Here is a 12,862-nt window from a genome sequence, read left to right as displayed (position 1 = left end):
TAACCCTTAAACTTCTAAGATCTGATTGTTCATTTCCCCTCTAGCTGTTAAACATTTCCTTGTAAATAAGCTACGAGAATTTGGTGTTAGATCAAGATAAAAACTTCTACCTGATAAGTTTAATTATTCTCTCTACCTGATCTCTATTCACGTTATGGATTTTACGGGGAGAAGTTACATGTTAATCACTTCTAGGAGTGAAAGGATTTTAAGAGCACTTATTAAGATTCAGGCCTTTTGTGTGAATAGCGTGACTGTGACTGTGTGAATAGCGTGACTGTGATTAACTAGTGCCCAAATCTTTCTCTCCCATCGTGCCAATCAATAATGAAAGCAAAAATTGCTTAGAAAACAACTTGGGTATAATCATTTTGTGTATCTTGGTCGCTACGTTCTGAAACTTCAGCGAAATGGTCGATGAAGAATGTGACCCACCGCATCCTTAAAAGACGTTAGCGGGTGACGTGAATTTTGGTAACACTTTACGAGAGTCTTTGACATGTTTTACCCTTTCATCGCACAACATAAATTATGGACTCGTTAACATCAATGGGTGAGTTTCTATGAATCAAACTTGATATCTACTAATAGATATCAGTCTTTATATCGGTGACGCGGATTATAATCTACGATTTTTTTTCTTCCATGCGAAGTATCTGAAGTAGTAAATAACGCCGTTAAAAATTTCAAAGGCTTGAAATCGTGATTGACATGACTGGCATTAGAATTAAGCCTACTGTGTTATTAACATTTTTCCCAAGAACGGAATGTTTACTAGTTTACTGAACTTGATTATAGCTAGCGATTAAGGTTTCCAATGCATTTGAGATGCATGGAAATTATTCCAGGTAGTGATGGAACGAAATATCTCAGCTAAAAGCGAAACTTATTTCCTCGGGCGGATATTATCAGTTGCAATTTTTTTTCCAGTATTTTTCGTGATCGTGTAGAAGTTAATTAAACCGAATGATAACGCAAATAATTTATCTAATTCCCCAGAGATGTTTTGAACACTTGTAGTGAAAGCTACAATGTAAAGAAATGATCACACTGAATTTATTATGATATTATTTGATTTTCGGTTGAGTAACAACATAGCTTCCAACGAGCTCTTCCATGTCAGTAAATATATCTTTCATTAGCTTTACATTTCAGGTTAGATCCAATGATAATTCAAGACTAACTCTTAACAAAAAAAATTTGCATGTTTAAGTAGTTGTTTTTAATCTGCCTCCTGGCCCGACCTGTTCATATCACGTACAATTAATTAAAACTCGAGGCTCTCCTCAAGAAAAATCTAATAGGTCTTGTCACGAGTGGATAAAAGGAAACTATTCGTAGTGAAGGAGGCTCTTTCGGTAATTAGCTTTGATTTGACTGAAACTAATATTTAATATCTATGGCATGAGAGTTGATTCGTGCTTTTTGCACATCACAGGCGACGAACGTGATCCTTCCTTACTGATTAACATACTAGCTATGAACAAAGGAAACATTAAGATTTGAACCACAACACAAACTAGCGATGCATGCTACAGAAAGTGATTGATAACGACGTAGTTAAAAAAATTCTGGTTTCTTCTTTCATTTTTATGCTATTCTCATCCACTTATTCAGGTCTGATTTTTGCGGCCTGGATTGGATTTTCAAGTGCTGAAAATTACGGTAAGTTAACATCACTTTTAATCTTATAATTTGGAATGGAAGCTTCCAGTTTTTGATAACAAAAGCGCCGAGTGTATAACCATTGAATGTCGGCGCGAAACATTAATTGCTCTGTTGATGTTGATAACTATTTTTGGTCATATTTACATAATTTGTTTTTCTTCCGAGCCACAATTCGGTTGGGAAACATTTTTGCATTTTTGTCAGGGCTGTGCGTTGATTCCAAGAAATGTTTTTGCGTTGTTCAGATGGAACAAAGGAAACCGTTTGTTTCTTATAACAATTAATCAAACGAAGCGATAAAGTGTCGGTCTCGTGCCCCATTCTCACCACAAAAACATGTTTAGTTAAACCACCTCTAACTGAATGAAAGTCAGTGACAGAAACTGGAATAAACTGACTTTGATGAAAGGTTCAAGTTATCATTAACTCCGTGTTTAACATAATAAAGCTTTAAGTGCGTTTTAGCTTTGGTAGAAATGGAGCATTGACTATTCCTCACAGATGAGGTTGAGACCAGGGATAAACTATGATTCTCCAAGTACTATAGATTTAGGCAAGTACAACTGCAAGGAAGCATGTTTCCTTGGAATGTCGAGCATTGCATGTATTGTGAAACTCCCTATACAACTTGAAATTCGGTGTATAATGGTTATGCAGCCAGCTTCTCAATTGTTATACAATAATCTGTACTGGATCGGAGATACAGGAAAAAAAACATTGTGCAGATTGCTACTTAAAAGGGAGCTGATAAGAGTTGAGGACTTTATGGCTAACAACTACATGAAGACTCTTTTTGATTTAAGAAGTTCAACCAATTATTCTGGAACACCATAAACCTTGACTGTTGTTGATCTGGAGACGTTGACGCAGTTTAAGTGGAGGGAAATCAGTGGTGATTTAATGCGTAGTATGGTAGAATCCAACTGATCCTCTGTGGCCAGGGTAATCGTCAGTTTGTGTTTTTGGAAAGATTAGTTCCAGCCCTGAAGCGTTACAATTTTAATTTTTTTGAGCTTGCTTAATGGAGTGAATGCATCGAGTTACAAATTAAAGAAAACTGATTCTATCTTTCTCAGCCTCCAGCGCCAGCTTTCCTTTGCGTGGATTTTCTTGTTACAATTGAACACTTTATGGCGTATGAGGAAGTTAATGAAACTCGTATATCTTATTTTGCCTTTTATGTTTCTTAGCTGCTAGAAACAAAACGAAGTGTTTCCCAGGTAACATCAACAACAACAATCTACAGCTAGAGGGCTCGTCAGGAACGTTTGAGAGTCCCTTTTACCCATCGAAGTATCCCAAAAGTATTAATTGTACTTGGGTCATAACTGTGCCGTATGGAAAGCTGGTTAAACTTAGTTTCACTGCCTTCGACGTGGAATGGTCTTCGAGCTGTGATGAAGATTATGTTCAAATTTACGATGGCTGGTCTTCCGCCAGTGAAGTGAAAACGAAATTATGTGGAGCATCACTTCCAAGCGACGTTTCTTCCACTAACCGCTACTTGATGGTTCAGTTTCGATCTGACGAAGATAATCATGGCAATTGCAGTGGTTTTAAAGCTCAGTTCGAACAGGTTCACAAAGCAAGTAAGTCCATACTTCACACAGCATGACTTTTTGTTGTAACGAACATTATAAATCAGCTCAATAAAGATAAAAATAACAACAATAATAATGACACCAACTTCTTCCTAAAGGATAACCTCCTTGTTTGGTATTGCTGTTTTCTTGTTGTATGGCTGTTGTTGTTGTTGTTGTTGTTGTTGTTGTTGTCGTCGTCGTTATTTTTGCTTAGTTTGTAAACACCGCTGATTTCTGAAGTCCTTACCTTCTCGCTGGTTATTGAAGGTCTCTTCAAATTCATAGAAATAAGCTATGACAACTAGTCATATGTGTTAAGACCTTTACATCTTGGTAAGGGTGTATGTGAATCCACGACACTTCAAAGTGCTTAGCAAACACATCGAGACCCACTAAAAGTACGTGCCTAGCTTTTAAATGTTACGCAGACAAACTGTTATGCTAGCTATTGTAACGGAGGGGGCCGAGATTCCAAATTTAGGCTAGCTTGCAGATCAGGGGTCATTTCGGTTATCGAGTACTCAGTATTTTCTTGGTGAAAATTGCAGCTGCCTTTTTTCATAATTCTTACAGCAGCGGAAGGCTGGGTAGAGAAAGAAATTTGTACTAAGGGGGTGGGCGACGGTCTAAAAGCAGGAGAGGGGAGGGGGTGGGCGACGGTCTAAAAGCAGGAGAGGGGAGGGGGTGGGGCTACCAATCAAAGAGTATTTCACTCTAACTCTAAATTTAACATGGCCGATTGAATAAACGATCTCGACCTTATAACGTTAACGCGCCCTGATAGGACGCTTGCTCTGCAGGCAACTAAAAGGCTTGTTACTAATTTCATTTTGTTATTTATCCTTAGATGTTCTAACCATCCTTTTCATTGGGGGAGTTTCGCTGTTTCTGTTACTGATATGTATGGCTTGCAGCATCATAAGACGTCGGAGAAGTTCAACCCCAAGGCGGCAATTTCTTCATGCTCTAAGATGTAGAATAAGACACAACTCGAGCCGCCAATTTATTCGTGCATCAACACCTCACCCAGCTGCAAACATAAACCTATACCTACCCTCCACAAGGGGCTATCGTACCCCATCTTATACGTTCCCGATGGAGCCTCCTCCTCCCTACACATATCCGACAGAGCCTCCGCCACCTTATCCGGGAGAGGATACTTATTTACCGCATCCACCCTTGGAACGCTCGTAGTCGTATCCTCAGGAAAGGCATGGACATTTGTCGCTATCCTCATGCAGGATGATATAACGATATTTTGGAAGGAGGATACAGAAAACGTTCATCATGATTCCGGATTCATTAAGACACCGAGCATCATTAGGGTGCTGGTCTTATAAAATCTGGTGGTCCCAGCTTCAAGCCGTCTTCTCTGCTTCTCACTGGATTTGTTTTCAGTTCCTCTGAGTTCAACTCCTTGACTGCTCTTTCTATGAAGCCTACTAGCCAGCTGGGGTTCCTAAAACCATTGTGTTTATCTCAAATTCTTTTTCTGTTTCCAGTTTGTTTAAATTACGTATTTCTCAATTTGTTAGGGTCTCGAGACTTGTGAAAGAATTGTACAGTTGTTATTTCTATTTTTTGTCATTTCTTGAGGGGTATGTTTGAATGTTTGTTCATTTACGCAGCTATTTAACTTGTGTCGCTGTTTTGCCATAAAGAGTGTAAATAGAACTTAAAATGTATATTTTGAGCTCATTTGCTCATTTCCTTTTGTAACAAACGAAGGGAAAACATCGTGGTCCCACACGAGGAATATTACTTCATACGTGCGGATTCTGAAGTCCAATGTTCTACGTTAAAAAAAATAACTTGATAATTGTTTCACGCCATTATATGTATATTCAAACATACTTTCCTAATACAATTTATTTGTCCGACGCACTCATTACGCTCTTACATGTATTTATTTTTTGCCTTTAAAGCCTTTCGTACTGAAGGGCAGGAGACGTAGAGACCTGGTCTCTAATATCCAGGACCACGGACCGAAAAGTTCGGCGCGTTTTGATGCCTTCTTGGGCAAGACGCTAAACTCATAGTTAACTCTCATAATGCGTGTTTCCAGTTAGGATAAGAGTATCAAAAGCTAGCGGCAAACTGTCAGGAAAACCTGTCCAAATAATTGGAGTGATGTGACCCAAAATTGCATAATGATTCCACCAAGTTACAGTTCATGTCCTCTTGGATTCCACTTTGTAGGAAGTCTAGAATAAACAAAAAAATTGTACCTCTAACTCCAGTTATTTTTGATCATGGTAATATCATGCGGAAGTGTTCTTAGCGGTAGTAGTTATCACACGTAAGAATCAATAACTCACTCCACTTCCTAATTAGCTGACTTCGGCGAGGTCACGTGATCAGACTGAGCCTTCCGTCATTGAAGCGTAATTAGTATTGAAGATATCGTAACCCGCTTGTCTAACGAGTGATCTTTGGATCAAATTGACGCGATGAAATTCTCTGTGTATCTCATTTGTTCAGGTAAGGATTCTTAATCTTAGCGTGTTTTAACCCAATGTGCTTGGGAATGCGATTGATAACAACAGCAAAATCACGAGGTATAAGCAAGTTATATTTAGTCATCAGAGTACTTCAGCAAATCACAACGTCAGCGAGGTCGAGGTAAAACAACAAAGATCTAATGTCTGAACAACAGTTCAGCCCGTGTGTTTTAAATATTTGTACACTTCCTAGCCGTCTTCTGCGAACGACAACGTGATGACACCTACTGTGAAATTTACATGATTTGACAACGGAAACCCCAACCACAAATTATTTAAGTTCCATTTTCAACTTTACGCTGCTCACAGAAGTTACGCCGAAGTAAAGAAGCGGCTCCGTTAGGGAGTGTAAACACAACATCCATTCGCAAAATTCTACAAAAGATATAAATTCAATTTTTCGTCAACGTTTTCCCGGCGTTGCCGTCCTGATTGCGTAAGGTCCCCTTATGATTAAGTGTCAGTCTGGTCATCTATCACATTTAGTGAAGAAATCGACGCACGAGTGTACGCTGCCATTTGTTATTTCTGTAAGTTACAATATAAAGCTTAGATAACTTGCGATCACTAGATGCTAGGTTGAAAGTTTTTCATTCACCAGGCGGTTGGCGAGTAAAAAAATTCTACATAACATCATTGTCATTTGATCACGTTCTGTTTCCTTCAGCGGCTCGTATCACCACTTATAAAGTTTGAAAGACTTTTTTTTATTGCTTAACGAATTGATGAATTAAAAAAATATACATATCTTTTCATCAAGTAAAAGAACCTGCTTTTCCGGCAAATACCTAATATTCAAACCTCTTAGGATAATTATTGATGTCACTTTCTGAAATTATGATAACATTCGAAACTAGCGTGCACACACGTAGTTGTTGTCATGGATTAACTGAATTCATTTGAATAGGGTAATCATGGCTAAAATTGGGGGAATGTGTGAACAACAAAGCTTCAAACGGTTCACAGGAGTTTTATAATCAATTTATCTTCGAAACTAGTATATATAAGGCAGAAGTAAAATTTGTGGAATTAGGGAAATCAAGTTGTCGGTTAATCGTCAATCAATTACAACGACATGCTTGATTGCTTACCTTGCACATGTCGCATCAAACCATTCACACTTACCCGATTTCCGAGAAAAGTACATATTTTATTTCGACGCACCCCGCACATATGTTGATTAAGGGCTGTTGATTAAGGGCTGTTGATTAAGGGTGTAACAAGAAGGGAAGTATGACATTTTTTTGCGAAAATTCACGGGTCAATAAACCACTGAACGAATAATATTCTTTGTTTTCTTTTTCAGTGTTCCTGTGTCACTTGCAAGAAGTTGAAGGTACCTTTACTGACTTTACCTAGTTTTCTGGTGTTTTCTAGTCATTGTTTCAAGCCTTGTCATTGTTCGCTGTATAAGTGCTTGGTTAATCCAACCGCTTGTTCTTGTTCAATGCTTGAGCTCTCTGAGTTGCCAACTTTGATATCAACTTTATTTACCTTTGAATCGTGATGATACGACTTTACCTGTCAAAATGCATCACGCCATTTAATAAAGCTGTGAAGGAATTTAAATGATTAGGCGAAAAGCAGACCAAGAGAACAGCTTAACCAGGCATTCCTTTGGAATCTTGATCCCTAGATTATTGGATTATAGTGATGTTTTCAGTGCTGCTAGACTGATAGACTATTGCAATACACACTACATATTGGATTTCAAGACAAAAGGTTGCCCAAAGGGATAGTGAAACTGTATATTCCACAAATGAATGAAGGAGTACGTTAATAGAGAAACTGTAATGATTACCCTGTTATACTCACCCACCGAGAGAGTATAACAGGGCAATTAAGTATTATCAACTTAGTTGATAAAGTAAGTTGGCCACCGCAAAGAGTTTTAAAGCTGACGTCTCGAGCGTTAGCCCCTCGTCATAGCGAAACAGTTCGAATTCTGAGAATTCCAACTCAAATTAGAAACAATTTTTTTCACTTTTGCAGCGCTCAAAAGAGTTGCATCTGCTGTGTACATCGTACTGGCAGTTCTTTTCCTTCTGATCCTTCTTGGAGGGATTTTCCTGTTAGTAAAATACAGCATGGACTGCAACTCTAAAAGGCGGCGTACGCGTGACTCTAGCGTGACAACTAACGTTTGTGACACACAGCAGCCTTCCGAAGCCGGTCTTCAACATCAGGATTACTATCCAGAATTCCTACATTCAATCTACCCACCACCGTTAGAAAGTCTGCACTTCGCAATTCCTCAGCCGATGATGATGCCAAGGACGGAGATTTTAGTGGGAGAGCCTCCCCCACCTTACCCTGGCATGTAGAAGAGACCTTTTCATTTTAAATCGTTTTTTAATGATGCAGGAAGTGGTCATACCTCGCAATGACTGTTAGCGACCAGCTCTGAGAAGTGATCATCCAGCGGGTTGTAATTAATTGATTTAGTCTAGAAAAACAACTTTAATTTTATGACGATGGATTCCAAAGTTGTATCCCAAGTAGTTGACTACTCAAACTTGACCGACGGCTGAGCTATTTTTGAATATTTCATCTATAAACTTTCATGAACAAACGAGAACTAGGAACTTTGTTAAAAATCAGTTTTACTCACTGGGGCTTAAAGAAATACAACTTTAGAAAGTAAATGCCAGTTTAATTAAATGTAAATGTAAGTTTAATTAATGATAATCGACGGATTTTGCGAAGGTACTTACATCCTTAGCTTGTTACGTGATAACTGCTGCTGCATGTGACAATTTATGCAAATATTACTAGGGTGAACACGTCAACCGGTTTCGCCAATGTTTTGCTACTGCTGTTGACAAGAATGCGTGACAGTGTTACGCTGAAGATCCACGCTGCTAGACAGAACAATCAACTGACACAAAAAAATTGTGATTAATGCTTGAATCATTTGATTGAACGATTTCTGGATATATTTTCAACCCTGAGTTATTATTACTCTTAGTCAAAAATATTTCCTTACAATTACAAATAGTATCGTACTTGTTTCAACATTAGAACTGAGATTCTGATGTCTACTTTTTAACTTAAGTTGCGGGACATTATTTAATTCTGCATTCAGTCGTAGAATATTCAATTGTTGCTGTAGTGAAGATTTGGAGTCAATAGATTTTTTCAGGGGGGAGGGGTAGTGTTGCATAACCTGTATCTCTGTAGTCGGTTAGAGCTTCAACACTGTGGAAATATAAGTATACAAAGAAAAAATATTAAAACTTACAATGCATCGCACTCGTTAATTACAGCGTATATTTCTCGACAAAAGAAGGACAGTAATAAATATTAAAATAAAAGAACCTATCCTCTTTCGGATACCGCTTTGGTTTCAAAGCCAACTCCGTCGATTCGCAACATTCACTAACATTCTAGAAAATGTTTAGTCAAGGCTTTCTTTATCTCACTCCTAAAGAATGGTTCACTTTTGTTTTGAATTGGAAACAACAAATCGCACTTAATAATTCATGTGTGTGGCCAGCAAATGAGTGTAACGGTGTTATTGGGGACTTCTGCCCAATCCGTGTCCAAGGTAATTTAAACTTTGTGATAAAAACACCAAAACAAAGCAGTTAATAGCACAGCAGTTGCCTAACATTCGGGTAATTAATTCGGTTTTCTGTATTTTCATTATTATTGGATAAATTCCTAAGAAACTTCAGTGGGGAGTAACACAGAAACTTTTTTCTGTTAGTATATTTTAAAAGGAAAATTTAGTTATTGTTTGAAAAATGAAGACCTGTTTTTATGTCTTTATAGGTAAGTGAGATCTACGTTTGCTTGAAATCATGAAAGTATTCATGTAAAGGCAAGCTGGATCGTTCGGTTGTTTTAAGCAATTATCTTTTTCCTTCCACACATCCATCCGTCGCAAGTTATTACTTTCCACTTTCAATCACAGTTGCTTCATTGAGGGATAATGGGGAAACGGAGGCATGTGATGACCGTTTAAAACGTCTGGATCCTATCTTTTTCGCAGGAAAAGATCTGTCTGATACCACGATATTTACGTTTAAAATCTCTACTTTAGCAAGGAAGATGAGTTAGCTCAGTATTCATAAACGTAAAGAAATAATAAACTCTTAAATGAAAATAATGCAGTTTATATTCAGAAAAAATTATTGTCATTCGACTAAGTGAAGATCATAACAATATTTGTATCAGAACTTAAGAAGATATTGTAGTTTATGCTTTATATGCTTTCCTTCACAGTCTTGCTGTCTCTCCTTCAGAAGGTGGAAGGTAATTTAGCCACAGTGTAAAAAAGATTTTCAGCTCAAGGTTTTCTTTACCTGGTTCAATTTTTTATGCAATTATATATGACGCTTAGATCAAGACCAAACCAAAACGAGACAACGATAAAAAAAGTTTAGGACATATCTCTCGCAGACATGAGTGAGACAAGTAAAGACGGATAGACAGACAGAAAGACAAACAGAAAGAAGGACAGACAGACAGACACACCGACACACAGACACACAGAAAGACAGACAGACAAAAAGACGGACAGACAGATGAACAAGGAGTACGAAAATGTTATATATTTTTATCGCAACTGATGACATCAATTAATTTTTGAAATGAGAGTATATAACATACAAAACTTCAGCAAGATGTTAATTTCTTTCTTTTCGTTGCTGGCTGACTACTTAAGACAGATGAAGATCTTAATACTTATTAGATTTATCAAAAATTTCAAGTTGACACTCTGTTCTTCAATTTTCAGCGTTCAACGCCAGTTCATTCATTGGCTTCTTTTTTCTCGCGGTTTTCGTCGTTGGTGGGCTGATCTTCTTAGTCTTGTGCTGCAAAGATCGAAAATATATTTTTGGCGGCCAGCGGCAAGAGCATACAACAGCAATGACAGTTAACATACCCAGCATGCAACACTCTGCCAGAGCATCTCGCGAACACTACCCAGGATTCGTTTCGACCACTTTCCCAGGACGCACCGCGCCGCTACAGGTGCATATTGAAACATCATATTTGTCATACATTGGGGAACCTCCCCCACCATATCCAGGCAATGACAGAGGATATGCAACTGATAACAGCTTCCCAATTACTCGCAATGACAATGGCATTGACAATTACGGAACTGGCATCGGCATTGATGCCAGTGGCATTGATATTACATACAATAACTCTGAAGATAATGTAAGCAACACTGAAAATTATGCTAATAACACTGAGTATGATGGCAGTGACATCAACAGTCTTGGTATTGGTCTCCACAATGACGGCAATGACGTTGAGAATGATTGCACCCAAAATGGTAACAGCATCGGAAATAATCATGGCAATAGCCAAACTGAAAATGAAGGCGACGGTACCGGTAATGATACTAATGAAAGTCGTATTTCTTGCAATGGCTTTAACAGCGATGTCAGCAATTGCAATGTTATTGACACAGGTAGTGGGGAAATCGGCACTCAATCAGCAATCAATGATGGCGAAGGCAATGAAAATAACGGAAGTGTAATGGATAATAGTGCAAACGGCATTAGAAATGATACCAGTAATATCAAAATTCCATGTACCAGCGTCGACAATAATGCAACTGATTCCAGATTCGTGGTAGTGCATTGAACGATAATGCAAACGGCATAAGAAATGATACCAATTATATTGATGTTTCGTGCGCCGGCGTTGAAAATAATACAACTGATCGCAGTGGCATCGAAATTGACAGCAGTGATGTTGTGAAATTGCTCGCAACTTCAACGCTAACAATTATGGCACCGGCATCACCATTGGTTATCACCAGTGCCATCGATAGTGACAGCTATGACATCAAACAGTGACCGGAATTTTAGTGCATCAGCAATGTTGCCATCAGTTATCGATTTGTGAGCGTGATAGGCCTCTGTTTGATATCTAAAATGTTACAGATTAGAATATTTTTTCCCTTTTTTTACATCAGGGGTCACTACGAACAAACAAATTTTATCTTCTACTAGATATGTAGTTTCAGCCCTGGCCGTACTTTGGTCTACAAGATTGAATCACTTACATGACCCTCTAAACTGTATGTGTGAATAACGTTTACACCCCCATGTTTAGACATCACATTGCCCCGCGGGGTCAATAACGCGTTAGTGTCTTAATACGACAAAATGATATGGAAAAATTCTTCGAACACATAGACGGTGAACAACACGAAGAAGGAAATAAAAGAAGAGTCATCTTTCCCATACCGGGAGTCGAACCCGGGCCGCCTGGGTGAAAGCCAGGAATCCTAATCGCTAGACCATATGGGAGCCAGACGATTAGAAAAAAGAAAACCTAATCATTTTTAAATTTATGTCACAGCCTCTCCTTACCATGAAGTGCTCTCTGGGCTTCGGTCTTTATCTATGAAAGACACTCCTTTTGCGAGCTTTCTGGACGGGAAGAGGTTCAGAGAGGCTTGTATCGAAGGAAAATTGCAGCGAAACCGACGTATTACCTGAGATTAGCATGTGCTTGTTGAAATTGTAATCATTATTTTGGATGTTATCTGTTTCTTTTGGGAAACGTTTGAGTAACGTTGACGAGAAAATGAAATAATTAATTGGTTCTCGACTATTGGTTGTTAAAGAAAAACAATGACGGGCTTGCCTACCATAATACCCCTAGAGATAATAATAATAATAAAAAAAACTGTTGTTGTTATAACGCTAATTATACTGCGAGCGGTTACATCAATGGATGTAACATCATCATGCTTAACCCTCTTTTAAAAAAGAAAACACCTTTACACTTCGCTAGAAATTTTCGCGATTTGATTGTAAGTCTTTCACAACTTTGAGAGCTCGTAGGCTGAGTGAAACACAAAAGAAACTAAAGGAGAAAGCTTTCTTCAAGACCATAATAGGGCGCAAACACTCTCCTTTCGACCAACCATTGAGTGTCTCATACAAAAAAAGATAAGGCTAATCTAGTACCCCGATCCTGCCGTGTAACTGTCTCTGAAGTGTAGGACCTTACAACCGCTTGGTCGTTGAAGGTCTGGGTACAAGACTAGGTTAAGACTGTACTCAAACCGGTGCAGTTGCCCTAACAGCCGTAGTTTATCCCGGTTTTTGTAGCATAATTACTGATTCCCCTTGGATG

At 38.4% G+C, this 12,862-nt stretch overlaps 3 protein-coding genes, 1 long non-coding RNA gene and 1 other non-coding gene across 5 annotated transcripts; 3 read left to right on the top strand and 2 right to left on the bottom strand.

Annotated features, from left to right (window-relative positions):
- The first annotated feature begins 232 nt into the window (after window positions 1-232).
- LOC149035066 (uncharacterized) lies at window positions 233-5,135 on the top strand. Its single transcript, XM_089192155.1, has 4 exons — window positions 233-553; window positions 1,618-1,665; window positions 2,859-3,257; window positions 4,099-5,135. Exons 1-4 carry the CDS (start codon window positions 532-534, stop codon window positions 4,443-4,445), a joined length of 816 nt encoding a protein of 271 aa, XP_089048281.1. The 5' UTR covers window positions 233-531; the 3' UTR covers window positions 4,446-5,135.
- Window positions 5,103-7,214, bottom strand: LOC149035065 (uncharacterized). Its single transcript, XR_016182495.1, has 2 exons — window positions 6,878-7,214; window positions 5,103-5,455 (listed from the first exon to the last, which is right to left on the bottom strand). It is a non-coding gene; the product is annotated as an uncharacterized LOC149035065 (long non-coding RNA).
- Window positions 5,578-9,004, top strand: LOC113667401 (uncharacterized). The gene is made up of 3 exons (XM_027183217.2): window positions 5,578-5,732; window positions 7,059-7,088; window positions 7,745-9,004. The coding sequence occupies exons 1-3, from the start codon at window positions 5,702-5,704 to the stop codon at window positions 8,074-8,076; spliced, it is 393 nt and encodes a 130-aa protein (XP_027039018.2). The 5' UTR covers window positions 5,578-5,701; the 3' UTR covers window positions 8,077-9,004.
- A 367-nt stretch (window positions 9,005-9,371) lies between these two features.
- On the top strand, window positions 9,372-12,382 carry LOC149035064 (uncharacterized). Its single transcript, XM_089192154.1, has 3 exons — window positions 9,372-9,526; window positions 9,980-10,009; window positions 10,494-12,382. Exons 1-3 carry the CDS (start codon window positions 9,499-9,501, stop codon window positions 11,354-11,356), a joined length of 921 nt encoding a protein of 306 aa, XP_089048280.1. The 5' UTR covers window positions 9,372-9,498; the 3' UTR covers window positions 11,357-12,382.
- Trnae-uuc (transfer RNA glutamic acid (anticodon UUC)) lies at window positions 11,956-12,027 on the bottom strand. Its single transcript has one exon. It is a non-coding gene; the product is annotated as a tRNA-Glu (tRNA).
- Window positions 12,383-12,862: the final 480 nt, after the last annotated feature.

Source organism: Pocillopora damicornis, chromosome 13, assembly GCF_964200805.1.
Source record: "Pocillopora damicornis chromosome 13, jaPocDami1.2, whole genome shotgun sequence".
Lineage (NCBI taxonomy): Eukaryota > Metazoa > Cnidaria > Anthozoa > Scleractinia > Pocilloporidae > Pocillopora > Pocillopora damicornis.
The sequence above is the reverse complement of the archived record's forward strand: the minus strand, read 5'-3'. Positions and strand labels throughout refer to the sequence as shown.

Excerpts from the sequence above, each read along its gene's own strand:
- LOC149035066 (XM_089192155.1), top strand. The coding sequence starts at position 532 with ATGGACTCGTTAACATCAATGG. Across the intron at positions 554-1,617 it reads GGACTCGTTAACATCAATGG|GTCTGATTTTTGCGGCCTGG; the intron begins GTGAGTTTCTAT and ends CCACTTATTCAG. Across the intron at positions 1,666-2,858 it reads TTCAAGTGCTGAAAATTACG|CTGCTAGAAACAAAACGAAG; the intron begins GTAAGTTAACAT and ends TATGTTTCTTAG.
- LOC113667401 (XM_027183217.2), top strand. The coding sequence starts at position 5,702 with ATGAAATTCTCTGTGTATCTCATTTGTTCAG. Across the intron at positions 5,733-7,058 it reads TGTGTATCTCATTTGTTCAG|TGTTCCTGTGTCACTTGCAA; the intron begins GTAAGGATTCTT and ends TTTCTTTTTCAG. Across the intron at positions 7,089-7,744 it reads TCACTTGCAAGAAGTTGAAG|CGCTCAAAAGAGTTGCATCT; the intron begins GTACCTTTACTG and ends TCACTTTTGCAG.
- LOC149035064 (XM_089192154.1), top strand. The coding sequence starts at position 9,499 with ATGAAGACCTGTTTTTATGTCTTTATAG. Across the intron at positions 9,527-9,979 it reads CTGTTTTTATGTCTTTATAG|TCTTGCTGTCTCTCCTTCAG; the intron begins GTAAGTGAGATC and ends TTTCCTTCACAG. Across the intron at positions 10,010-10,493 it reads TCTCCTTCAGAAGGTGGAAG|CGTTCAACGCCAGTTCATTC; the intron begins GTAATTTAGCCA and ends TTCAATTTTCAG.